Source organism: Musa acuminata, chromosome BXJ3-7 (assembly GCF_036884655.1).
Source record: "Musa acuminata AAA Group cultivar baxijiao chromosome BXJ3-7, Cavendish_Baxijiao_AAA, whole genome shotgun sequence".
NCBI classification, from domain to species: domain Eukaryota; kingdom Viridiplantae; phylum Streptophyta; class Magnoliopsida; order Zingiberales; family Musaceae; genus Musa; species Musa acuminata.
In genome coordinates, this window is record NC_088355.1 from 36,856,115 (window position 1) to 36,880,548 (window position 24,434).

The following is a 24,434-nucleotide window of genomic DNA, read 5'->3' on the forward strand; positions in this document are numbered from 1 at the left end:
TTTAATCATTTCATTGACTGAAACGAAGACCTCTGCAACAAGACAACTTATTTATACACATGCACCAATTATTTGTTTTTCCTTACCTTGAAGGTTGCTGGATTCGCTCAATGTAAGTAGATTGAAGGTTTCTTTTGTTTTTCTCGAGGCATTTTCTAGCTGTGTGTGTCAAGTATGTCATTTAAAAAATATCATATGTTCTGTACAAACCTGTCCTTGGGTTTTTGTCTCTCTCGGAACAATTTGAGGCAAGTTGCCATAAATAATGATTATTTATCTGTCATGTAGAGAAATTCTTTAGATTTGGTCAGTGGAAGGGAGAATTGACGTGATGCCTTCTTTGAAGAGCATCCTCGATTAATCTTATGGATTCAAGGGAAGAGTTCCTTTGTGTTGACTATGGAGCTTATACTTTATTGTATTGATAGATCACTAATGACCAGTGTTGATATTGTGTTTAGTTATTGATGAAAGATCATAATGGTTTGTTGGGTCAATCTTCTCAAGGGCGGAATTGATCTAAAGACCCGGTCAATCTACCGGCCAACAATACCATGATGGCTTGTTGGACCAACCAACACCATCAACTGTATTCAACTGTTATAATAGCTCCCAAATGTTACCTCATCCAACCTGCTTTTGAAAGGTACGGAAACAAGTCACACACCGGAAGCTCCAACAAGGATTAAAAAAAAAAAAAAGAGAGAGAAGAAATTAAGATAAAAGGAACAAATTTACACACATCCGAATCCACCAAGCCTTGTCCACATGGCCGTTCCCAAATAGTTACGGAAGAGCTTACAAACAAAGACGTACAAGCTTCCATTCTTCCACAGACTACCAACTCAACGAGCTCACCATCCCTCGCTCGGTAAGAGAGAGATGAAAGGCGAGGCAAACTCTAACGCACTCGGCCGAGTTGACTCAGAACTTGGCTGAGTTGGCTGAGTTGATCCCGGTCGGCCTGTTATCGAAAACGTTGCGTCGCGGCCGAAGCGACATCAGCCCGTCCGAGAGGGCGCTACTGACGTCGTCCCCCGCATCGAACCCCAGGGAGGCCACGGCCTCATTGTCGCCTTCCTCCTCTTGGATCGCCCTCAGTGTCCTCCTTGCCATCTCCCCCCGGGGCCCTCTTCCGCCGCCCTCCGTCACCACCCTCGTCAGCTCCTGCTCCGCTCCCGCCGCCTTCGCCAGGCCCCGGAACCGTAGGCTCCCTTGGCTCATCCAGTATAGCACCGCCACGCAGTGCTCCTCCTCCGCTGCCTCCAGCGGCGGCCCCCTCATGAGCGCCACCAGTGCCGCCACTGCGCCGGCGTCCATCAGCGCTGCGCGCCCCTCGTTGCAGCTGGCTAGGTTATGGATCACCATCAACGCTATCCTCGCTGGCTTCGTGCCCTGCCCCAGAGTGGCCGCCTCTTCCTCCCTCTCCCTCGCGACCGCGAGCAGCGCGTGGACTGCTCCCGGAGCGCGCGCGATCTTGGACCGGTTGGCGGCGGCGAGGGAGAGGTGGTAGAGCGCCATCCCTGCGTCGCGACGGGGGCGGGGGCCGTCGGCGGAGGGTCGGGCGAATAGGTTAAGGAGCGGCGGGATGGCGCCCAAGACGCCGATCGTGGTGCGATTCTCGTCCTGGAGGGCGAGGCCGAACAAAGCGCCGGCTGCGTGGTCGCGGGCCTCCGAATGGCCCCTCCGGAGCACCTCCACGATCGCCGGCACTATCCCCGACCTCAAGATCCTAACTTTATTCACCGGCTCCAGCGAAAGGTTCGCCAACGCCGCGGCAGTGTTGATTTGGACGGCAGCGCAGGACGAGAGGAGCATAGGCCGGAGAGCGCCGAGGAGTTGCGGGGTGCAGAGGGCGACGCGCCGGTCGCAGCTCTCCCTCGTGGCCTGTCGGAGGGCTGCCGCGGCGGATTCTTGGTCCCCCTCATCCAAATCCGTCAACTTGGTCAACACCTCTTCCATCGCATCGGTCGTCCTCCGCGAGGGCGAATTGGTGAATCTTGGAGCTTGCTCTCGACCTAATCTTTCGTCGACGACCACGATCTCAGAAGAAGAATAGGAAGATGACGAGTGATAAGAGGATGACGACGGAGTAGACGCCGACGAAAAGCTTGAGGATTTGTTCTTCCCTCGTTGTCGCTCGGAGAGAGGGGGAGAAGTGGTGGGGTTCATCGTCTGCTTCGACTCCTCCAACACCGATGGCAAGATGCCATCTTTCGCATCCTTTCCGCCATCAACGAACTCGGAAGCTCGCAATTCCATACCTTTTTCTTTACCTCCATTGCAGACTTCATCTTTTCCGTCTTTTCCACCACCAGAGAGTACCGCTGCCGAGCCGGTGGCGACAGAGGCAGCAGCAGAGGGAGGGAGAGGTTGATCTTGGGGCATGAGGCGGCGGACAATGGCCACGGCGGCTTCCGGGGGGATGGGAAGGGGAGGGGGGAGGCCGCAGCGGGAGCACCAGGCGACGATGGCGGCCTTGAGGGCGGCGTTGGAGATGAGGAGGAGGGGCGGCGCAGCTGCCGGCGAGGAGAAGGGGAGGTGGAGATCAAGGGGAAGGCCTGGTGGAGGAAAGGCGAGGTCGAGGCAGGCCTGGATGCAGCTGCGCTCGAAGGTGTGACCGGAGGGGATGATGACGGGATCAGCCATGATGGAGCGGGAGATGGGGCAGAGGAACTCCACCGGCATCTCCGCCGTGAAGGAGGGCGCGGGCGAAGTCGATGCGGAGGTCGACGGCGAGGTGGCCACCGACCGGCGGAAGGACAGCTTCCATCGCTGCTTACTACTTCCCATGTCGGCTCGATTCCTAGTCCAAGCCAGCCATTCTTGGTATCCTTCGATCCCTTTCTTTTCTTGGCTCTCTGTCTCTCTGGTGGAAGGAGAAGAAGACGCAAAGGGAAGACTTTAGTGGAAGAAGCGAGGCGAGGTCGAAGACATGAGGTTGTCGTCTATTTATGTTTCTTTATCCCCCTCATGTCATCAACACAATTATTTTATATTATTTTTATACACCATCTGAAATTCTAAACTTGAAATTTCTTAAAACTCATCTCATAATTGATTGCATCCTTAAAAATTTGTATCTTTTCTAAGTAGTAATAATTTTTTCAATCTTTTCAAATAACTTTACATGTTGATCTTAAAATTCTTAATTCAATCTCATAATTTTTTAATATTATTTTTAAAATTATTGAACATGAGAATTTATAAATCGTTCAGTATACTATTATTATAATTTTTGAAGCTCTTCTTTATCTTAATCATGTTATTTTTATTATATTAATAACATCTTTATTATTTTTTATTTTAGTAAGATGATCATGAAATATATAAATTGTTTAATAGAGTCCCGATTGAATTGGACTTGCTTTTCGTGCTCGTCGCAAATCGATGTGTTCGAGAGAAAAGATTCTAAAAAGTCTAATGTGTGTTCAATAAAAACTCATTGATGCCTAGGTTAGTAATAGAGTCCCAATTGAATTAGACTTGCTTTTGTGCTTGTCACAAATCGATGTGTCAGAGAGAAAAGATACGATAATAATCATGTAAAAGAAATAATAGAAATCCAACGTCTTTGTTTATTCGTCGAGGATATATATAAAAGCTTTTTAGACGGAGTGATTGTTGAGGCGAAGGCCGAGGTTAATGGAGGAAACAATTATGCGAATCATCCAACTATCATTGAAGTTGTGCAATCGTACATTGAATTGTGCAATCCTATCAAGTTGTTTTGTTAATGTTGAGTTGTCATTCCTATCGGCATTAAGTTTCCATCACTATTAATGCTAAGTTACCATTTAACATAACGATGGAATTTCCCTAACGTGTTTATCGGGTGAGTATGATATGCTATCATAAATGGTAGTTGTTAAAAAAAAAAAAGATAATACTTAGATAACAAGAACTAGAATTAGAATAATAATAAAAAAAAGATCAATCATCCATAAATAACAAGAACTAGAATACTTGATAGATCCTAGCTAAATACCATCTCTTAGACCTTACTCATCATAAAAAGATACTAACTCAGTGGCTCAATTGATGGTTTTAATGGTCACAACCCTCTTAAAACATGGTACCAGTCCTGTGGACTCAATCATACCAGTGTAGTGTGGCTATCAGCAATCCATATAATTGTAGTTGCTGGCTAAATGAAACATGCAATTCTCTATTCTATGTACAAATGATATGTACAAAAGGAGAGCCGTGTGATTTTGGAGACAATAATGGCTTTATGTAATGATCTTGATGAGATTTTGCACATAAAGTAACCAATGATCTTTATGAACAGCTGAAGAAATGGAGTGGCTGACAAATGATTGAAGCATGTCCTGCATCTCTCTGTCAACATATCCTGAGAATGATTATACCTACCCCCAAGAAAACTAGATAATTATTATTAGCAGTCAATTTAGATGTGTGCTCTTTCAGCAGCAATCTAACATCAATAGAAGTGCACTATTTGTTGTTCATGGTCTTCTTTATTGAAACTGTTGTGGATAAACATATAGCCCAGCCAAAAGTTTCAAGAGGTGAGCTGCCTGCAACTCAGGTATTCCAGAATGCAATGTGGAGTTTGAGTATAAACTTCTATTTCCAATGATTGCCTGACATATATGCCAACCTCAATAATTTCATCAGCAAAGTTTCTTAGAATTGAGTCTCATCTCAAAACTCACCTCTTTCTATTTCTTGTTGTCATAACCTTCTGCAGATCAGGCTGGCAAAGAGCTGATTAAGAATAGATAGATAGACCTTCTCTGACCTTGGGGCATTCAACCAGTTGGCTTCTCCAAGAACAACCAGTCAATGATGTCCTGTGGAAGGTCCTATCAAAGACCAGTTGTGTGACAACTTGGAAGTTTCACTTGGAAATCTAAGTCACTGTTGAGTTCTATATCTTTGTCTGCTCTGATGAACTGTGTATTAATTACATCCTTTGCACCCAAAAACCTTATCTCTTGTCCTGTCTTTGCTCTTAAATATCGATCACTTCATTGAGACTACCAAAAAAGCATTTCAAATTTCAAAGGGGGGTGTCCACAAGATCTGCTAGCCTTTCATCATTGCAGGAACATCACTTGCTTTCTGGGTTCCCAACAAAATGCATTAGTTTTGTGAGTGATCTCTAACACCTGCCCTGCATTCATTCTTTTGTTCCATCAACTGATTTATGTGAAGGATATTCCATTTCCTGTGCCATTTGTTTGGATGAATCGCACGCTGCACATCTTGGTCTTGTAATCCTAATTGCTTGAAGCCTTCTTCTTGTTCTTCTTATAAATGATTTGATGAGACAAAATACAAATAATGCCTTGAATGTGTCAGCAGGGAATGTTTCCATGCTGCAAATGATAAAAAGTGCACATTTTCTTTCCTTCCCACATGACTGTTAAACCCAATCAAGGCAGAGAAGAAAACTTTGAACTCTGTCAATGGTTTTCATTGCAGTAACTCTTGACTGCCCACTTGGAAATGGTTGCAACATGCAAGCCTCATAGCTTTTGTACATGGCAGGAATCTGATGAAACATGTTGTGCAGAATATGCTTGGCAATAATATCAGCTGAACTGATCATATGATATGCCTCAATACAGTAAACCAGTTTGCTCACCTGATCCATTCTTAGAGATTTGCCAACTTTGTCCATGGGGATGATTGTGGCCATGTATACAGGACTCCATTTTTTAATGTTACATTTGTTAATAAATGGAAATCTCTCAAGAAAAACAAATAGAACCATTTTTCTTTCTGATGTTTTGTTCTTGTCATGTTAGATGGCTCCTACTGATAAGCTTTCTTGTCAAAATCTCATTTATGGAAGCTAAAATCTTTGATCCCTCACTAGTTTATGCCATGAAGTAATGATTTAGGTACAATAGACTGTGGGGTCAGACAGATAAAGGTGAATCACTTAGTTAGTTCATTATGAACTTTGAAACATCTGGTGACTATAATTGTATCCACCACAAACAAAAAGTTGCTACAGAGCTGTAGCTTTACAGATAGAACATGTACTTGATTTATTCTTCTCAGTTAAGCTTTCCTGAGCCTTCCAATGCAGAAGAAAGCATGTCAATAATTCACCACTGAAATTGGCACAACACTCCAATCTAGAAGAAAGTATGGCAACAGTTTCTTACATCAGCCCAAACAAGAAATGCTTTTTATTTGTTGTGTGAGAGCATCCAAAGACATAATTTCTTATTATTTGTTGTGTGAAAGCATCCAAGTAGTTTGTGTTGAGATGAGTGAAAGCATTTTCTTGCCCATATTAGGCCTTAGGGTGTCAGTGCCAAGTAGCAAGCTTCTGTGATTCTATTGGGTCAGCCAAAGTTCCCAATGGCATGGAGAAGATGACCAGCCACCCAAGGAAAGATACATGTCTCATGGAGGAGGAAAAGGTTAGCTTCACATTCCTATCCAGAATAACCTCCTTTTCTGTGACCATGATCAAAAGGTGCAACTTGTCTAACTTTTTACCACTGCTTACCTACTTCATCTTCTCTTCTCCATCCTTTTACTGACTTGTTTGATCAAAGAACTCAAAAGAGGAAAAAGCTTCATAGTTTTCTTTTAATTATTATCTGAAAAGCTTCATAGTTATCATTACAGGATGTCCAAGTCAAGTGGGAACACATGAGGGGTATACTTTTTTGTGCCTCTGGTGAAGCCAGAGGTAAAGGACAAGCTAGCTGTCTGTCCTGACCACAGAGAGAGAGAGAGAGAGAAAGAGAGAGAGAGAGAGAGAGATGATGAAAATTATAATGTGCCTTGGTCTAGATGAAAACATTGAAGTTGGATTAACTTTAAAGCAATCAAGGTTGCTTTAGCATAAAGATAATATAATCTACCAAACCAGATGAACAATCCTCTCTTGTTTCTCTTGTAACCCAAAAGAAGAAGAAGAGGAGGAAGACAAATTATGATTACTGTACCAGTAATTGTTCCAGAACAAATGGAGATGCAGCACATTTCCAAAAGAAGCATTATTTTAGTTTCAGAATCCTACCAAGATCACATATGCAATGTGTTCATTGCCAATAGAACAATTCAAAAGAGAAGACTTTGATTTGTGGAGGAGAAGAAGCTCCAAGTTTGTCTTATTCTGCACTATATGATAGTGCCTGTTGCTTTCTCTTGATCTTTAATTTGCTTCTAGCATTGTCTTCTTAATGTATTATTGGAGTGATAATTAGAAAGCTTTCCAGTGTTGCCTCAATAATTAAAGATAGCTTGACCAGATTAACTAAAATTTTCAAGGCACTTTTCTTTTGTGTTTGTGATGATCAAATACTGTTTACAGTTTGTGATTGTGATATACTGTCTATAGTTCTTCAACCAAGATTAGCCAGTATTATTTGCAGATTATGTTTCAATCTTGATAGGAAGGATAAATATAATGATCTGAGATGGAGTTTCTCAAGATCATCCAAGAAATATGGACAAGGTATGGCTTCATTTTTCACTGGATATGCTAAAATCTCTTTCTGCTAATTGTCTTTGATGACGTCTCTTACCAACCTCTCCAAACCATCATATTTATTGAGATGAAATAGACAGCAAAAGATCTACCTGATGCCTATGGTTCCTACCAACTGCAGCCTGCTTTGGATCCTCTGCCAAATTGTGTAGGTTGACTGGAAATAGTTCCTGCACTGCTGTTCTTGGTGTGGGCCTTTTCAGAGTGCTCAGGAGCTTAATGAATGCAGGATTGGAGTAGTAATCATAACAAATGCAAACAGAAGCAGGTATTTGGCATAAGGTTTCAGGATTGAGACACAAACATTGGCCAAGTTCCAAGAAAAAAACACAACAAGATCTGAAATGCATATTGCTGACTCTCATCAATTCTCTTTCTTCTGATTACAGATTTGTCCTCCAAACATAGAGTACAGTTGATCTTCTCCAAAATTTACAGAAAACTTTTACAAAGAGTTATATCTGATCTCTTGATTTTGCTAACATAATTTTCTCCTCCAGTATCATTTTCAGAATCATAGTCATGATAATAAAAAGCAAGCTAAATAGATTTGGTCATCCTCTTTAGGAAACACAGAGCTTTCATGAACTCTGAATCCAACTTTGGAGGCAAGCAGAAGAGTTAATTATTCATGAAGCAAGTGTAGTTGGAGGCAATCTCAAGTTCAACAAAGAAACATAAAACACTAATTTTACAGTGCTTTTGAGGACATCTTTATGTCTCTGAAGTTCTTGAATGCCCTGCTGCAGTTCACAGTGAAATGCCACCATAAAACCCAATCATCATTTCAATCAACCAGAGAGCCATAAGTGATGAGCTGATGGTTGATCTTAATAAAAAAGAAAGAAAGAAATTTGAATGTATATAATCCGAGAGTAACGATAAGTCGAGACTATTTTGGTCTCATATCTTTTAATGATCTGAAAAAAAGAAAGATAGAAATAATTTCCTTTAATGATAAAAAAATTGTCATATTTCATATCTCATATCATATTTTAGTCTATTTCTATCGGAGACTACATCGAAAGGTACATCCGACAACTCTAACGATAAAATCAATTTCGACTTATTATGAATAAAAAAATTATAAAATTAATTCAAATGAAAATATATATCGTCTTATATAATGTTTGTTATATGATCATCATCGTCGATTTGTTGTTTTGATTGATCGAAAATAATAATACTATCAATTTTTCAAGAGAAGACAAAATATTTTCTGTAGACGAGTCAAATTTCTGTCTGTTGGTCACAAGAGTTGGGTAAACCAAAACCTGTCGAATCCTTTTACATTCCAAGAAAGAACACAAAACTGAATCAACGCATGAATTACTCCACGCTTTGGGTAGAGTTCTTTGATGGAAGAATGGGAGTAAACATCACAAAAGCTGTGAGGTGACTGATGAAGATCCACATGATTCATGCACCTCCATGACATGAATCTTGGTGGGTTCCACGAGAGAATCCAGATGTAACATGATCTAGCTGGAGCATTGTGTTCATGTACCTCCCCCCACCCCCTCCCCCTTTTTATCTGCTCTTTCATGCTGCCCTGAACTCTGGCAAAGCTCTGTGGTGATTCATGGAGTCTGGAGGTGTGCCAGCTATTTTGGGTCTCCCCAGCTGGTCTGATGATTATTAATGGAGGCCCCAGCACTGCATCTCTCTCTCTCTCTCTCTCTCTCTCTCTCTCTCTCTCTCTCATTACTTACTGCTTGCAGTAAATGGAATCCAGGCATCTTGTTGCATTGCTGGTTCTAATAGACAAGATAACATCATTGGAACACTGGCACTCGCTCTCTCTCTCTCTCTGGGGTTTTACTGGTGCATGCAGTGAATGGAGTTCAAGGCTCATTGTTGGCTTGTTGCTCCACTCTAGACAGGATAATGTTGATAATACTAAAGTCACTGCTCTTTTGTTGGAGTAAATTGAACTATAAGATCTCTTGATGCATGCGAGTTAAATGTGCAAAATGCCAGCTAGAAAGAACTCTGATCATTGATCTGCTGTACAATTGAGTCCTACCAGGTGGGAAATAATTTGATGGGATCCAATAATTTTAATGTTTCATCAATGGTAACATTTGATCTTAATCAAATCCTGTGTTGGCCTGGAAATGTCTCCATACTTCGAATAGAACAAGAGAGGACTCTTATGGTGGGTTTTAGAGGTAGAAGACGACCTTAACGCAGGCGAATCCAGTAGGTTCGCACGCAAATCCTTGTACCGATAATAGAGCCACCACCAGTTCTTAGTTCTTAATCCATTAGAGGACGACGACACGTTTCGAGGTCTGCGATTGAACTTTGACCAGCTGTGTCGCATGCACCTGATGACAATGGAGTTCTTTGACTGACCTCAAAGAAGCGTTCGATGGAATGCAGCAGCCCAGAGGAAGACGACGAACGAGCACGAAGATCATGTATGCACAGACACAGTAGAGCATGAACACAACACGATTTATTCTCCTCCAGGCCAACGAAAACATGAGACGAACACTCGTGTCTCGATCAAAACAGAGCCAAAAGAACAGAGTGATCTTCTAGCTTCTTGGTCGCGGAAAGAAAGGCGGAGCTGCAGCAGACGGTGGCGGCGCTCAGGGGCACTTGGTCCGGTTCCCGTGCGTCTTCCAGTCGGTGTAGCACTTGCCGCACAGCTCCGTGTGGCCATAGGTCCCCGGCGGCACGCACTTGCAGACGCTGCAGCAGGTGATGCAGGCTCGAGAGCACACGTTCTGCCGCGAGTGCAGCTTGCACCGCTCCTTGCACGCGTCGCCGCACTCTGCACCACCAGCAAAGCACGTCGATGACGCTTGCCAATGACCTACGCAGAACCAAACGACAAGAGCTTCTCACCTTTGGTGTCCTTGATGATGCGAGGTGCAGGAGGAGCCGGAACAGGAGCGACCACTGGAGCCTTGGCATAGCCCGCCTCCATGAACGCGTCCTTTGCGTCGGACGAGACCTGCAACATCGAACACGTGTTCATCAGACGCGCTACGCGCGGTTCCCTTCGTCCGAAGAGTAGAACTCAGATGGCTGGCTTACTCTGGTGGTGATGACGAGTAGAGATGCAAAGACAAATACGGCCAGCTTAAGAGCCATGGTGTAGCAGTACCGTGCCGGTTAGGTGGTGAGCAACATGAGAAGAGCTGCTGCTGCTTATATAGAGGTAAGGGAAGGGTGGAAGCGAAGCGGAGGGAGGAGTCCAGGGGAGCATGGACTGGCGTCCATTGCCGTCAAAGCACAGGCTGGCACACTAGGACATGTGGGCATGGGGAGTTGCCCCTCTCAGCTCATCAGAGCAGCAGCTGCTGCTGTCGCTGTCTGCTTGCCTTCCGCTCGAGAAGTAAATGGGGGTGATGAGACTTGGATTTGGCCTCGGGTGGCGTGGGATTGGTGCCATGGGGAGCACATGATGCTTGTCCTTCTAGCGGACAGAAGCTTGCGAGGTTGGGTGAGAGGTGGGCTGTGAGAGTGGTTGGAGTTCTGATGGTGCAGTCTCGTACAGCACTACTTACTTCCTGAGATGTATAGAAGACATACTACATCAGCTGAAATGCATGTATAACATAGATACTGATGTGTATGTTTGTCCGTATTCTTGTAGACGGAAGCTAAGATCTTTTTTGTTGGGACTCAGCCTCCATGTCAGTGATGCACCGGCAAAACGAATGCTAAGCTCACAATACTACACTGCGGAAGAGTAGGGAGAGGAGAAGAGATCAAAATACTAATGGTGGTGGTGATTATATATTTAACCCCTTAGATTGAATGCTTTAAATCTTATTCCTTTAGTCTTGTATTAAGTACTCAAAATCTTATGATTGGATTAAGGATTTCTTTAGTTTGAAAATTAAGTTTTTTTTTTTTAATATCGGATTTTGATGATGAAATCAATTGATCAGTTTGTGATCTAATATGTGTTTTGAGTGACGTAGAACTAGCATCGATCAAGCAGAGACAAATTGATTAAAGCAGAAGGAATCAGACGTGGGGTCGAAGTGAATATGTCAGAAGATTAGATGTTGGGCCGGATGATCGATTGACATGTCAGTAGAAAGCTTTGTGTCGTGAATTCGAGCATCGGGTTGAAGGATCAGACATTACGCTAAGAAAATCGGAAGTTGCGGGAGGCAACATACCGATTGAGTAATACGCCGAAGGAGAGGACGATGCGCCAAAGGATCGGACGAAGCACCGGAAGAACCAATGACATGCTAGACAATATATGATTCATGCTTTGTAAAAATTTGTATAGATCGAGTTAGTTTAGGTCTAATTGAGTCAATATTTGGGTGAAACAATGTCAACTCAATTATGGGCTAATTGAGCCTGAATCAGGGTTGAAATGAGCTTATTGTTTGGCTCGTTTAGTATCATGTAGCAGGGTCTGGCGGTGATACTATCCAAATTAGGTGATGGTACCACTAGACTGAACGGTGGTACCACCGAGTGTCAGTGCTGCAGGCGGTGATATTGCCCAGCATAGATGATGGTATTATCAAGACCCGAGAAACTCGGGATGAGATATTTTTTTGCTTTATTTTTTAAGCCATTTGGGGTCTATAAATACCCCAACTATTCCTGCTTAGTGTAGCATGAATTTGAGCAAAAAAAGGGAAAAAAATTATTGTGAAAAAAGTTATAAATCTTTTTTAGTATAGAGTCACATCTTCCTAGAATTTAGAAGTTCTTCTAAAGAGAAAAGTGAGGTCTAAGTATAAAAGAGAGAGGTGTAAAAGTTCTCTCATGAACATGTGAAAAGGAAAAAGAGTTATGAGGATAGCTAATCTTCGCATGTTAAAAGAAGATCGATAGTGAAAGTCGATAGCCTCGAGTGAAGAGGAATTGAGAGTGAATATAAGTCACGACGATCGAACCATTATAACATTGGTGTGCCTTCCTTTCTTTACTTGCTTACTTATTTTGTTACTATGTTACCTGCTCGTTACTACTCTTACAAATATTTGAAGTTTAAATATTTTTCGGATATTGATTTTCATTTAATAAGATTTTTCAAACCGACGTAATTTTAAGTAAGCACTAATTCATCGATCGCCTAATGTCAATTTCGATCCAAACATCTTTCTTATGATATAACAAATAATACTAGTCCTGACTGGAATTAAATTGACTCACAGATTTATCGATTTCAAACCGTGCTTTAGGCAGTTTGATTTTGAAATATCAAAATTAGTAATTTTTATTTTAAATTAATTAAATATTATAAAAAAAAAATAAAAATAAAATTACATATGGAACTTTAGGATACACTAGTCAAATTGTGAAGTTTAAATCTAGGTAACTTGAGTTGGAATCTTAATAGAAGTATTTAGTTTGATTAAAAAATTTATATATATATTTATTATATATAAATTTGTTAATTAAAATTAATAAAAAAATTAATTATTCGAATCGGAATCCAGTATTTCTAAATCGAAATCAGATTCAAAACCTTGATGTTTAATTTTGATTTTTAGTTTTAAAAAATTAAAATTAATGATTTTGAAAATAGAATCGATGGTTTCGGAACCACGATTAGGGCTAAACAAAAGTATTGTTTCTTTATACTTATTAAAACCTTGTAAACTTAGAAAAATAAGATGCTATCATCCCTACACTTTGTCTACTTAAGTCTCTAGTATGCATATCTTCACGTGGGCGAATTATAGATTATCATATGTAATTAGTTATTTTTAGTATTTTAATTTTTTATATTTTTAAATATTATATTATATTTACGTAAGTAAAATTTTTAATCTTATTTCTTCATACGTCATCGATTTTGTTAAAAAAAAATACCGTATATACTTAGTAATAAATTGAAATGAGATAGAGTTAGTGTTGAATCTCGGATTTTGATGATGAAACCAATTGATAATATTTATGATTTGATTTGCGTTTTGAGTGATACGGGATGTTTCAATCAATAAGAGACAATTAAAACAGGAAGAATCATGTTGTGCCGAAGGACAATATGTCAAAAGATTGGATATCGGGCCGGAGGATTGGTCGACGTATCAACAGAAGGCTTCGGGCCATGGATTCGGGCATCGAGCTAAGAGGAGCGGATATTGCTCCAAGGATATCGGAGTTGCAGAGGATAACTGGCCGATTGGGCAATAGACCGCAAGAGAGAACGATGCGCCAAAGAATCGGATAAAGCGTTGATGGACCAATGACATGCCGGATAACATGATTCATGCTTAGTAATAATTGTCTAGATTGAAGTGTGTTTTTATATGTGCAGGATTAACTACGATAACAAGACATAAAGCAAAATGAAGTCCTGGAGTCAAGAACGAGATTTTGTTGGGAGTTCGAGAGTTCATCGGAAGTTCGGACGTTCGAACGTTCTTCGGAAGTTCTACCGGAACCAACCGAGAAGTCCAAGAGCTTGCCAAAGAAGCTCGTCGAAACTCGCCAAGAAGATCATCGTGAAGTCCAGGAGCTTGCCGGGAGTCTGCCGGAACATTGCCGAGAGATCGTTGGAAGTTCGTCGGAAGAAACCAAACTTATTTAGCTTATTATATGCCTTAAAAGTAGTAGTTAGTATATAATTGAGATTATAATTGGACTAACCTAAATAGGGGATAGTTGGGCTGGACTATGTTGGGCTAAGAGAAAGACCCAAACAATGACTAAACAAGTGAAACTATCATGGCATAGTCTCCGAGACTGTGTCAGGTGGTGGTATCGCCTAGACACAATCTTCTAGGTGGTGGTATCGCCCAGTGTTAGACTGTAGGAGGTGGTACCACCCGTACCTTGAAATCTCGGAAGATTTAAATTTTGGCTCTATTTTTGAAGCCATTTGGGGTCTATAAATACCCTAGCTATTCTTGCATAGAGAAGCAAGAAAAGTGAACAAAAATTCTATGTTTTTAGAGTTGAAATCTCTTATAAAGTATAGAATCCCTCCTAAAATTTAGAGAGTGTGAGAGAAGCTTTGTAAAAATGGGGTGTAAAGGTTCTCTCCTGAGCCTGCAAAAGGAGAATAAAGTTATCAGAAGGAGGTTGATCTTCGCCTATTAAAGAAAGATTGTTAGGATGCTGATGGCCTCGATGGAAGAAGAATCGGTGGAGTGGACGTAGGTTACGACGATCAAACCATTATAACTCGGTTTGTATTTACTTCTTGCAATTTACATTTACTGTAAACTATCATTCCTTACTCTTACTTGCATTACATTCACTACACGCTTTCGTACGTTTTCAATTTCAAGCTATCTTTTTGTCGTACGAAAAATTTTTCGAAACCGACAACGTTCATAATAGTTAGCACATACTCAATAATAAATTTTATGATATTTTTTTATCAATATAGTCGACATCATGGGCGAAGTAAAATTCTTCTCATTAACTCTGTAAATGAAAATATTATATATATATTCAATAATAAATTGAAATGAGATAGAGTCATCACATACTAGTGATAAATTTTATGATATTTTTATCAACAGAGTCGATATCATGGACGAAATAAAATTCTTACGTCGTCGATTCAATAATAAATTGAAATGAGTAGAATCAAGATATACTCAATAATAAATTCTATGATTTTTTTTATTTTATCAACAGAGTCGATATCACGAAGTAAATTTAAGTATTTTATTTTAAAAATATAAATATCTCAATATAATTAAAAAAATAAGGATCGAAATATTAAACATAATTAATCATAGATAATTAACCCTTCACGTGTCCCATCAAACTGCTGTGAGGTGGACGGCAGCACGATCGAGAGAGACCAGCAAGCCGAACAGTCGCGATTCAGCGTTCGGCACGCGAAGCCTGTGTGACACGAGGCCGTCCCTCCTCCTGCCTTCTTCCGACGAGGTTTACCTCCACGAACGCAGTGCACGCGCGGACAGCGGAAACAGCCTCGGGAACCAGAAGGTTCCACCCTCGTCGTCGTCTTCAACGATCGTCTCTCACCGTTTGGGATATGATATGGTTTTGTTTGCTTCTCCTTCTTGATCTCGGTACAACTCCAGTGGTTCCTCGGGAAGGAGTTCTCGTCGTTGGAATCAAGAATGAAGTCAATGTTGGGGTTTGGGATTGGCCTTTGGGTTTGAGTCCAATTGAGAAAGGAATAATGCATCCTTAGGTGCTACTAAGATTGTTCAAGAGTTGTTTTAATGGCCTCATTTATAGGGTACAACACAAACCAAATTAATGTTCGAGTCTGATATTATAATTATCCCAATGAAATAATTATCCTCAACAAGTTCTAAGAAAATAATCCAGAATCAAAACCCTGCCACTGTTTGCCATCTCTCAACTCTTTGCTGCCAATGGAATGAAACTCTCCTGGTGTTGTCATTCATCAGTTCTGAGAGCCATTAATTTCTTAGGCAAGTCCTTGATGAACATGTGTGATGTACTTAGTTATATTAGTAGGGATTAATTATACATTATTTTTTGTGATTAATTATCTTTAATATTTTGATTCTTATGTTTTTAAAAAATTATATTAGGATTCTTATATTTACAAAAGTGAAACATTAAGAACCCTATATAAGATTACAAATCAAGAAAGATTTTGTTGAAAAAATGAATTAAATGTTTTATATAGAGATCTTTATGTAATCTTTAAAATTATAAGGCCGAGGATACTAAAAGTAACTAATTATATTGGTAAAATTACACCCTAATAATTCCTACTATTTGGGAGTTTTTATTAGGAGGATGTCACAATCTGTGAAATATTTTGGTGGTGGAAACTTGTGTAATCATGTGTTGCAAATGCATCATTGCTGGTGGTTGACTCTAATACTTCAGAAGCCACTAGCAGAGGTGGATTGCCTACACAATCCTTCACTCATTGCTTGTATAGCTTTCAGGCAAGCATTTCCATAGTGGCCTTATGCAATCATTGTATCTACATTAACAGGGTCCATCCAAATCCTTTACTTGATGGGGTTTCATCATGTTACCTGAATGCACTCAGTGATTGACTCATCTAACTTTCAAGCATTTGTTGTTCAACTATTTGCTACCTTGGTAACTTCATCAGACAGACACAGAATGCAAAGTCAAAATGCCCAAGGTAAGAGAAGTGATTTAATGTTTATACTCACTTTTACAGATAAATGGTGTCATAGTGATGATGGCTTGAGTTGATGACAATGTAAAAAACCACTGAATACTGCATGACAATGTCAACCTGGAAGATGATGGCTCTTTTTGCAGAGTTTCAGATGCAACACTTTTGAAGTAGTATGATCTTTAAGACAAATGGATAGCTTACTTTCAGTTTTCTTAAATCCATTGTGCTGCCTACTTTTTCTTTTATGAAAGAAGACATTAATATGTTGGAAGCATAGGGTAAGTTTTAATGCAAGCCTATCCTGAAACCCCACATAGTTAGTAGTCTCACATCTTACTCTAATGATTTAGCACATAACAATGTGAGATAAAAAGTTTGCAAACTACAGAAAAACAAAAAAGAATGTTAATTTCCTTTGCTAACACTTGCAGTTTAAATCACAGTGTGCCATTCATCTCAGATATCAGAAACTTGTAAACATAAACATCAGCTGTTAATATATCTTATTGTTGTCCCACCAGAAAAAGAACAAAAAGAGAACTGATGCTGAGTTCCACAAAATCATTGTATGCACTATCGGGAACATCACAGAAAAAGATGAATTAGTGAATGCGCATGCAACAAGATGCAGACAAGTAGTGTACATGTGGTCCAACAATGTAAATACTAATTCTCTTCAGATTCTGCAAATTTCTTCATGCATGCTTTTCATCGGTGAACTCAGAGATCAACACACTTCATCATCCATGACAAAACATAATAAAACTTCTAAAAGTTGAAAGCAGATATAATTGTCATTCAGCACTACATCAGTGCTTTGTCTCAGTCTTGTTTGTTTCGACACTATAAGATGCTCGGCGCATATACATGTACCGAATTTATATAACAAAAAATGCAGCGTAAGTTGGCAACACTAACACAAACTCGATGGCCATATCCAATTTTTTGTTGCAATGTAGTATGCATTTTATCTCATGTTTCAACGATGAGTTCTCCATGGAAGTGCTGTTACAACTACAAAATGCATTGACCGGCACATCCTTGAACATCACAATACTTGCATTCACCTGTTGTGTCTTCACATAGATGCTCGATAGCTTGAAGATAACACAACAATACAACAGGCACACCCATCTTTGACAACTCAAACTGCGATTGCATAGAAATGCCTACCACATTACACAGCTTACTCAACAGAAATATCCAGTAATTGCCGTCTAATTCAGTTAGAAAATTTGTACTAAGCAGATCAAGGTTTGAAGTTAAACTGAAATAAATATAACCAGGGATAAATAAACTCAAATAAATAACACCATAATGCGTATCCGAACTAGGTGCCGACATACCGTTAAGATGTCTCAAATTGATCTGTTGCAAAGATATAAACTCATTTCAGACTGAACTAATAACTAAACAGAAGTAAACTATTCCTCCTCAAGCTTAATTCGCCGGTATACAGCTCGAAATGTTTGACCGCCATTCCTGGCAACCTTCTGACCTTCTTCAGTCGCAGAAGACAACAACTTAACAACAGGATCGAGTTCGAGTTCTTCCTCAGGAACAGCTCCAAATAGAGGATGATCCTCCAAGCAAGATCTCATCCAATCCCCAAGTTCCTCCACATCCGTGATTGTGTATATGATACCCCCGACTTCAAGTGCATAAGCATACTCATCGAGCAGTTGAGGGCTGATCACTCTTCGTCGGTGGTTCTTCTCTTTAAAGTGGGGATCAGGAAAAAGAAAGAACATCTTCGATAGCTGCCCCTTCTCGAAGTAGTTAGGTAAGTATTTCATCGAATTGGTTCGAACCACAGAGATGTTCTCATAATGCCCTGGGTTCGAGGCTCTTAATGCCAAGATTCGCTCTTTCACGTACTCAGTTACCTGCACAGAATTTCCAAACCTTTTTGATTTGTTCTATATCGTAGTTCTCGAATTAAGTTTTCGTATACAAAGGAGTAACATTTCTTACCTTATCTCTGAGCTCCATCCCTAGCATTAGAGTATCTGGAAAGAGAGGCGAGAGGCCAACGAGCAATCCACCAAACCCACAGCCAATATCAGCAAACCTGACTTTGCGGGGAGGTGCATCCCCGTCGCTACGACCCCCACTCCCGGGAGGGAAAAAGTAAGGGTAGTGATGGGAGCAATCAAAATCCGCAGGACTTATGGGGATTGGAAAGTGCGAGTCGCTGAGAGGATTGCTGTGTGCCCGTGCTCGATAGAACCGCTTTCTGGGAAGGCGGCCCGATCGGCTTTTTGCTTGTGCAGTGTCAGCATTACTCGACATTGCCACAGTGGATCTAGGACGATTTTGCGATGCAGTTGTCAAAGCAAAGCTCAGACTGTGGTTCCCAGGGTGCCTATCAACATTTCAACAAACACGTCACAGGCATCGACTCTCCTATCTAATGAGCAACTCATCAATGTCACGTCGAAGCCACAAGATGCTAGATTGAATTCGTAGCCACATCAACCATCATCGTCAACTGTATGAATCGAACAAAAGATATACCACAAGACCATGGAACGAAGACACCACAGAAGATTTTTACAACCAAAGAGAAATCAAGATCAGAAACAAAACCTGCAAACTCAAAGACAAATGTATTCGTGAATCATCAGAAGAAAACACTCTCTTGGAATACCTCTGGCGACTCTGCCTCGATCGGGAACGGGGAGCAAGGAAACCCTAAAAAGGGAGGGGGGAGGGGGCTTCGTCGCCGAGCTGGAGCGGTTTGGTTCGTATCGAATACTATAAAAAAAGGCAAAATCGCGGCCGAACCGAGCCGGTTCAGCATTGGACCGGTCACTTGGGTTCGCAAACACGAGAGTTGCTTCCATTGGCATCCTCTCGCGGAGTCTGCAGTTTGTTCCTTTTCAGATGAAGCTTTGGGAGAGCTTCTTTTACTTTTACTGCAAGCTGACAACAAAACAGAGGCCTTTCTTCTTCCCCATGCCCAACTCCCGAGCCTCTCCCATCCAGGCACAAGCTCCTAACGCTCAAGCCAGTTTGACCGGCGGTCAACACGGCATCCCAAGCGCCATCTCATTTGAGCTGCTGGTGGAGTCTCCCCACTGGCCACCACGGGGCTGTGGTGAATGGCTACAGCGGAAAGTTACCACCTAACTCTGCAACTTAAAAGCTTCAGAAGGGGAGGGTGGCGACGGAGTAAAGAGACCTCACATGGTTGAGAGGAGAGCCACCAAAGTCCTCCTGCGCATGTCTTCCTTCCCGCTGGCCACTTCATTTGTTCTACTGCCATTACTGATGCTAATTGGAAGATGCCAGAGGATCGCATTGATTGCAAACCACTCAATAAATCTTTCTGTTCTTTTTGACGATCTACTCACCTCAAACTTAGAAACAAAAGTGCTGTAGCAATGGGATTAATAGACATCAAGTTATGATTGCAAACTAGTTTTGCACACAGCTATAGTTGTGTTTGGTTTTGCAGTCCTAAATGCCAATGTAGTTGTTTCCAGGAAGAACATAACTGGTTCAAATACCATATACTAAGCAAATAGATACCTGAAATGATATATATAAGAAATGGAAGGGGAAATATGATAATCTTTAAGCTCTGAGGGGATAGATATGTAAAACCACTGAAAGAATCAAATCCATGTTAGGATTTCAAACCTCTTCTGACAACATTGAATACCTACTACAAATAAAATTAAGCTCCAATGTGAGGAACTCAAAAAGTCCACAAGAAGCCAAAGGCATGGAGTTCAATCTATGATGTCAGGCCCATGTAAGAAGTTCACCATTAGCCAACTTTACAACCTTCCTATCAATACACTGTATATTAATATTATATATATTTACATTGTACTTCTCATTACTGAGAAAAATACATGAACTGAAGCATTTTTAAATCATTGATTTCAGTTCAACATATTTGCAAATCAGTATCATATTAAATTGAATCATGATATTAGAGTTGACAAATTATTGTATAGAGAAATATGATATCAAGTGTAAAGCTAAAAGGCAAATACACTGCTAATACTTCTACTACTGCTCACTCTTCTCCCTTCCCCACCCCATCTTACCATATTATATAGCAACAAACAAACCTCATGGACACCACTCCATTCCCTTCTCTCCTCCCCAACTCCCATTCTCACCTCTCTCCACCACCACACTCTCTTCCTCCCTTCCTCATCTCCTTTTCCACCTCTCACTCTATCCCTCCTGTCTGTGTGTGTCTCCGCCAGTTGCTCTATGTCTCTCTCGGTGGGTTGGTGCTGCGCGGTGATGGGAAGGCAATGAGGAGGCCATGCCGCTCACGCTGTCAGACCACGGCTCGTGCTGGGACCTCCTGTGCGGCGAGGACGTCAGCGAGCTGGCCGATGACTCGCCGGGCGGCGTCGGGGAGCCGGCCGAGTTCCCCGACGACTCGGACGAGTCCATCGCCGGGTTCATAGAGGAGGAGGCCGATTCCTCGCCCCAGTTCGACTACCCGGACCGGTTCCAGTCCAAGTCGCTCGACCCGGCCGCGCGCCAAGAAGCCGTCACCTGGATCCTCAAGGTGAGTTCCCCCCCCCCCCCCCCCCCGCCGGCGCACGTTACGCCGCGATCTGCTACCGTGAGCCGGATCCCCTCACCGTCCCCCCCTCGACGGACGTCAACTGTCTTGACCGTCTTCTCGTTTTCCGTTTTCAGGTGCACGAGTGCTATTGTTTTCGCCCGCTGACGGCGTGTCTTGCCGTGAACTACTTGGATCGCTTCCTCTCTCGTCACTGTTTACCGGTGAGTTTAATCCTAACGTTACCGACTCGCATACAATGGTCCTGCCCTTAGCATAATTTACATTAAAGTATCATTTAAAGGAAGGAATTTGTTCTTGATATACCTTCAATAGTCATTCAATAAACCAAAAATATATGTGCTATTGCAAGAGAAACCTACTATTTCAATTTTGATTAAAATAATTAGATGAAAAAAAGGACTATGCATGAGATTCCTACCAATATAGTGCATTTGTGGTGAATCAAAGTACAAAATCTTACATGTCATTTCTATATTCTCCTATGTCGTAAATGAGCAATCTTATCATTTATACTGGAAAATAATGAGATTGCGATTATTTAAGATATGGAAAGACCATTTTTTGCATGAAATATATTGATAAGGAAAGTATGGAGTACTTGAGATGTATATATAAAAATAAGGATGATGGAGAATACTATTAGTCTTCTCCTCAATAAAAGTTGCACATTCACATGTAAATCTTTTGTTGTTTATTTGAGGATGACAACAGTACTAGTCATAGAACAGTAAGGTATTTCAATAGTAGCAGAAAACTGTTCTATCATTTGTTTTGCTTAGAGGTATGGGTAAATCTCAAACATGCTGGGTCTACTACTTGCAGCAAAATGAATGGGCATTGCAGCTTCTGTCAGTGGCATGCCTCTCCCTAGCTGCAAAGATGGAGGAGACACTGCTGCCATCCCTATTAGATTTGCAGGTGAAAGAACTTGAACCACAATATATTGTCATAAGAAGCATCCGCTAAGCTTAATCGGAATGTGCTTAGGTTGAGGGTGCAAAGATCATTTTCGAACCTCGCACGGTCCTCAGAATGGAGCTCGTCGTGCTCAATGCATTGAATTGGAGGCTTCGATCCGTGACGCCTTTCACTTTCATCGATTTCTTTGTTCACAAGATCGATCCTGTAGGAAAATATGCGCAAACTTTGGTTTCATTGGCCACTGAAATTACATTAGCGACAACGAAAGGTCATGTAGTTTTGGTTGTTATTGCAACATGTAAATTAAGGAAATGCATTCTTGATTCGAGCTGATACGTTTGGATTTACAGATGTAAGGTTCCTGAGTCACTGCCCATCGTCACTTGCTGCAGCTGCCATAATCTGTGCCACTGATGAGATTAAGGATCTAGCTTTTGTTGATCCTAGAATTGCAGCCTCATGGTGCATTGGATTGACAGAGGTAAGGAAGAAACTTAATTGTCTTGTAGGATCTGCAACATGACAGAGTCTAGCTCAGAAAATTGCATTGCATTGCACTGCATGTTGTGCATTTTGCAGGAAGGGATTGCAGGTTGCTATCGATCAATGAAGCAAGTTATCGTCAATAGAACGAGGAAAGCGAGCACCTCGATGGACTTGGAGCCAAGTGTGTCATCATCTTATTCTTCTCCACCTAGCAAAAGAAGGAAGCTGAACAACAATTGCTTATGGGTGGACAATGACCAGGAGAGCTCATAGGAAACCTAATAAGTTCCTTTTTCTTTCTCTCTTCCTTTATTTGTTTTCTTCTCTGATTGTGGGTTTAGAGTCTCTCCGGTGAGTAGGCAATATCTTTTTGGGATATGCAGATTCCTCATTATTTTTCAGAGGAGTTGGGGAATAGGATGCTGGTTTATGACTGTGTGTCTGACCAGGACATAGGCTGGGAGTCTCATTGATTTCTTTTGTTCTTTTCTTCTTGAAGTTCTTTAATTTGTGGGGCTTTGCTATCATAGCAAAGTGTTGCAGATTCTCAAGGGAGGGGAATCTGCCATTGTTTTTGGGTGTGATGATAAGTGTGTGAAGGACATGGTCTTTGCTTGTGGAGGGTGTGGGGGCTCTTACAATCACAGGCAGCACTTATTGCTGAATGAATGAAGCATATCATCAGAGTGGGTCTTTTTACAGCCATGGTAGAAAGGAGATGTCACTCAACTTTGCTGGTAAACTGGTAGCTGAGCAACCTTCATTCACCAAATGGCAGTTTGGTTGGCCAGTCAATCCTCCTCCTCAGCCTCACCAGCATTTATTGTATTTCCTCTCTCTCTCTCTCTCTATATATATATTTTATATATATTGGTGAAACTTTGTGTGGTTGTGAGGTTGATGCATGTCAACCTGGAGAGGATGTATGTTCATCCTCCTTCAGGCTGTGCCGTGCAGCCTGTGGTCATGGCTGCTAATTCTCTACATCAATAAAAATAATGATACATCTATTTTATTGGCACAGATACATGATTCTGATTTCTTTTGCTGCTGGATATCACACAGTTGCTTTTTAGACAGTGAGATGACTTGTTATAGAAAAGTGCAGATCTCCACTGAAGGAAGGCTTACATGGGAGACAGCTCTCATCCAACTCCAAATGTCTTATGAGACAAGAAGGAATCCAAACAATGCACATTCATATGTGCTCACTATCCAAGAGTCAACAGTTGCAGTATGAGCAGTGCCCACTCTTTTTGGCCACCATGGTGACATGACATGACTGAATAATTTGCTGCACTATCAAGCTGGGTCAAGTGACAGCAACCTCTCAATCCATCCATCCATGCAAACTTGGATTCCTGTTGTCCTCATTGTTTGAATGCAAACTGAGTTTAATGATCTGAGACAGGATTTAGCACGGCATCGGGCAGTAGATTCTGCACTGTTTTAGCAGGGAAAAGCGCGAGCAATCGCGCACGCGCACACACAAGCGCCGCTCACGTGCCAAACAAACGGACATTTCCACGAGCACTTTAATGGCAGAGACACAGCAGCTTTAGTCTCTTTTGTGCTGTTGCCTGCTTTGGCCTTGACCGAAGAGACTCGTCTTCCGTGAGTAGGATACATCACAGTAAAGAGAGAGAGAGAGAGATAGAGAGAGAGAGAGAGAGGGAGAGGGGGAGAGTAATGGAATGATGGAACGGACGTGGACATGGCACCAGATCGGGTTGGAACACATCCGGCCAACGCAGCTCAATGAGTGAGGGGTACGGAGCAACAGCAACTCATCTTGTTTCCCGCCCTGCTGCTTCTGCTGCTGCTGCTGCTGCTAACGAACTCATGACCATGGCCAAAAGGAGATCACAAGCTTCTTCTCTTAACATCCTCTCTGGATCAAGCAATATCAGACTCCTGTTCTTCGTATG

General features: G+C 41.6%; 4 protein-coding genes across 8 annotated transcripts; 1 reads left to right on the forward strand and 3 right to left on the reverse strand.

Annotated features, from left to right (window-relative positions):
• Positions 1–714: 714 nt before the first annotated feature.
• LOC135642785 (U-box domain-containing protein 39-like) lies at positions 715–2,924 on the reverse strand. The gene has a single exon (XM_065159218.1). The coding sequence runs from the start codon at positions 2,791–2,793 to the stop codon at positions 925–927; it is 1,869 nt and encodes a 622-aa protein (XP_065015290.1). The 5' UTR covers positions 2,794–2,924; the 3' UTR covers positions 715–924.
• A 6,998-nt stretch (positions 2,925–9,922) lies between these two features.
• On the reverse strand, positions 9,923–10,683 carry LOC135642225 (snakin-2-like). Its single transcript, XM_065158194.1, has 3 exons — positions 10,532–10,683; positions 10,340–10,448; positions 9,923–10,265 (listed from the first exon to the last, which is right to left on the reverse strand). The coding sequence occupies exons 1-3, from the start codon at positions 10,586–10,588 to the stop codon at positions 10,081–10,083; spliced, it is 351 nt and encodes a 116-aa protein (XP_065014266.1). The 5' UTR covers positions 10,589–10,683; the 3' UTR covers positions 9,923–10,080.
• A 7,134-nt stretch (positions 10,684–17,817) lies between these two features.
• LOC135584558 (tRNA (guanine-N(7)-)-methyltransferase-like) lies at positions 17,818–19,277 on the reverse strand. Of its 5 annotated transcripts, none has more exons than XM_065158668.1 (3): positions 19,189–19,277; positions 18,513–18,903; positions 17,818–18,424 (listed from the first exon to the last, which is right to left on the reverse strand). In XM_065158668.1, exons 2-3 carry the CDS (start codon positions 18,828–18,830, stop codon positions 17,963–17,965), a joined length of 780 nt encoding a protein of 259 aa, XP_065014740.1. In that variant the 5' UTR covers positions 18,831–18,903; positions 19,189–19,277; the 3' UTR covers positions 17,818–17,962. The 5 variants fall into 5 exon arrangements, with proteins under 5 accessions (XP_065014740.1, XP_065014738.1, XP_065014739.1 ...); XM_065158666.1 differs by having other exon boundaries at positions 18,513–19,029; positions 19,128–19,271; XM_065158667.1 differs by having other exon boundaries at positions 18,513–19,029; positions 19,189–19,266.
• A 1,377-nt stretch (positions 19,278–20,654) lies between these two features.
• LOC103992349 (cyclin-D2-1) lies at positions 20,655–23,527 on the forward strand. Its single transcript, XM_009412005.3, has 6 exons — positions 20,655–21,078; positions 21,213–21,299; positions 21,922–22,017; positions 22,087–22,288; positions 22,371–22,501; positions 22,600–23,527. Exons 1-6 carry the CDS (start codon positions 20,827–20,829, stop codon positions 22,777–22,779), a joined length of 948 nt encoding a protein of 315 aa, XP_009410280.2. The 5' UTR covers positions 20,655–20,826; the 3' UTR covers positions 22,780–23,527.
• Positions 23,528–24,434: the final 907 nt, after the last annotated feature.

Coding starts and splice junctions, on each gene's coding strand:
- LOC135642785 (XM_065159218.1), bottom strand. CDS start 2,793: ATGGGAAGTAGTAAGCAGCGATGGAAGCTGTCCTTCCGCCGGTCGGTG.
- LOC135642225 (XM_065158194.1), bottom strand. CDS start 10,588: ATGGCTCTTAAGCTGGCCGTATTTGTCTTTGCATCTCTACTCGTCATC. Junction 10,449..10,531: donor TACTCGTCATCACCACCAGA/GTAAGCCAGCCA, acceptor TCGATGTTGCAG/GTCTCGTCCGACGCAAAGGA. Junction 10,266..10,339: donor CATCATCAAGGACACCAAAG/GTGAGAAGCTCT, acceptor CTGGTGGTGCAG/AGTGCGGCGACGCGTGCAAG.
- LOC135584558 (XM_065158668.1), bottom strand. CDS start 18,830: ATGTCGAGTAATGCTGACACTGCACAAGCAAAAAGCCGATCGGGCCGC. Junction 18,425..18,512: donor GGATGGAGCTCAGAGATAAG/GTAAGAAATGTT, acceptor AATTCTGTGCAG/GTAACTGAGTACGTGAAAGA.
- LOC103992349 (XM_009412005.3), top strand. CDS start 20,827: ATGCCGCTCACGCTGTCAGACCACGGCTCGTGCTGGGACCTCCTGTGC. Junction 21,300..21,921: donor TCTCTCGTCACTGTTTACCG/GTGAGTTTAATC, acceptor TACTACTTGCAG/CAAAATGAATGGGCATTGCA. Junction 22,289..22,370: donor TACATTAGCGACAACGAAAG/GTCATGTAGTTT, acceptor TTGGATTTACAG/ATGTAAGGTTCCTGAGTCAC.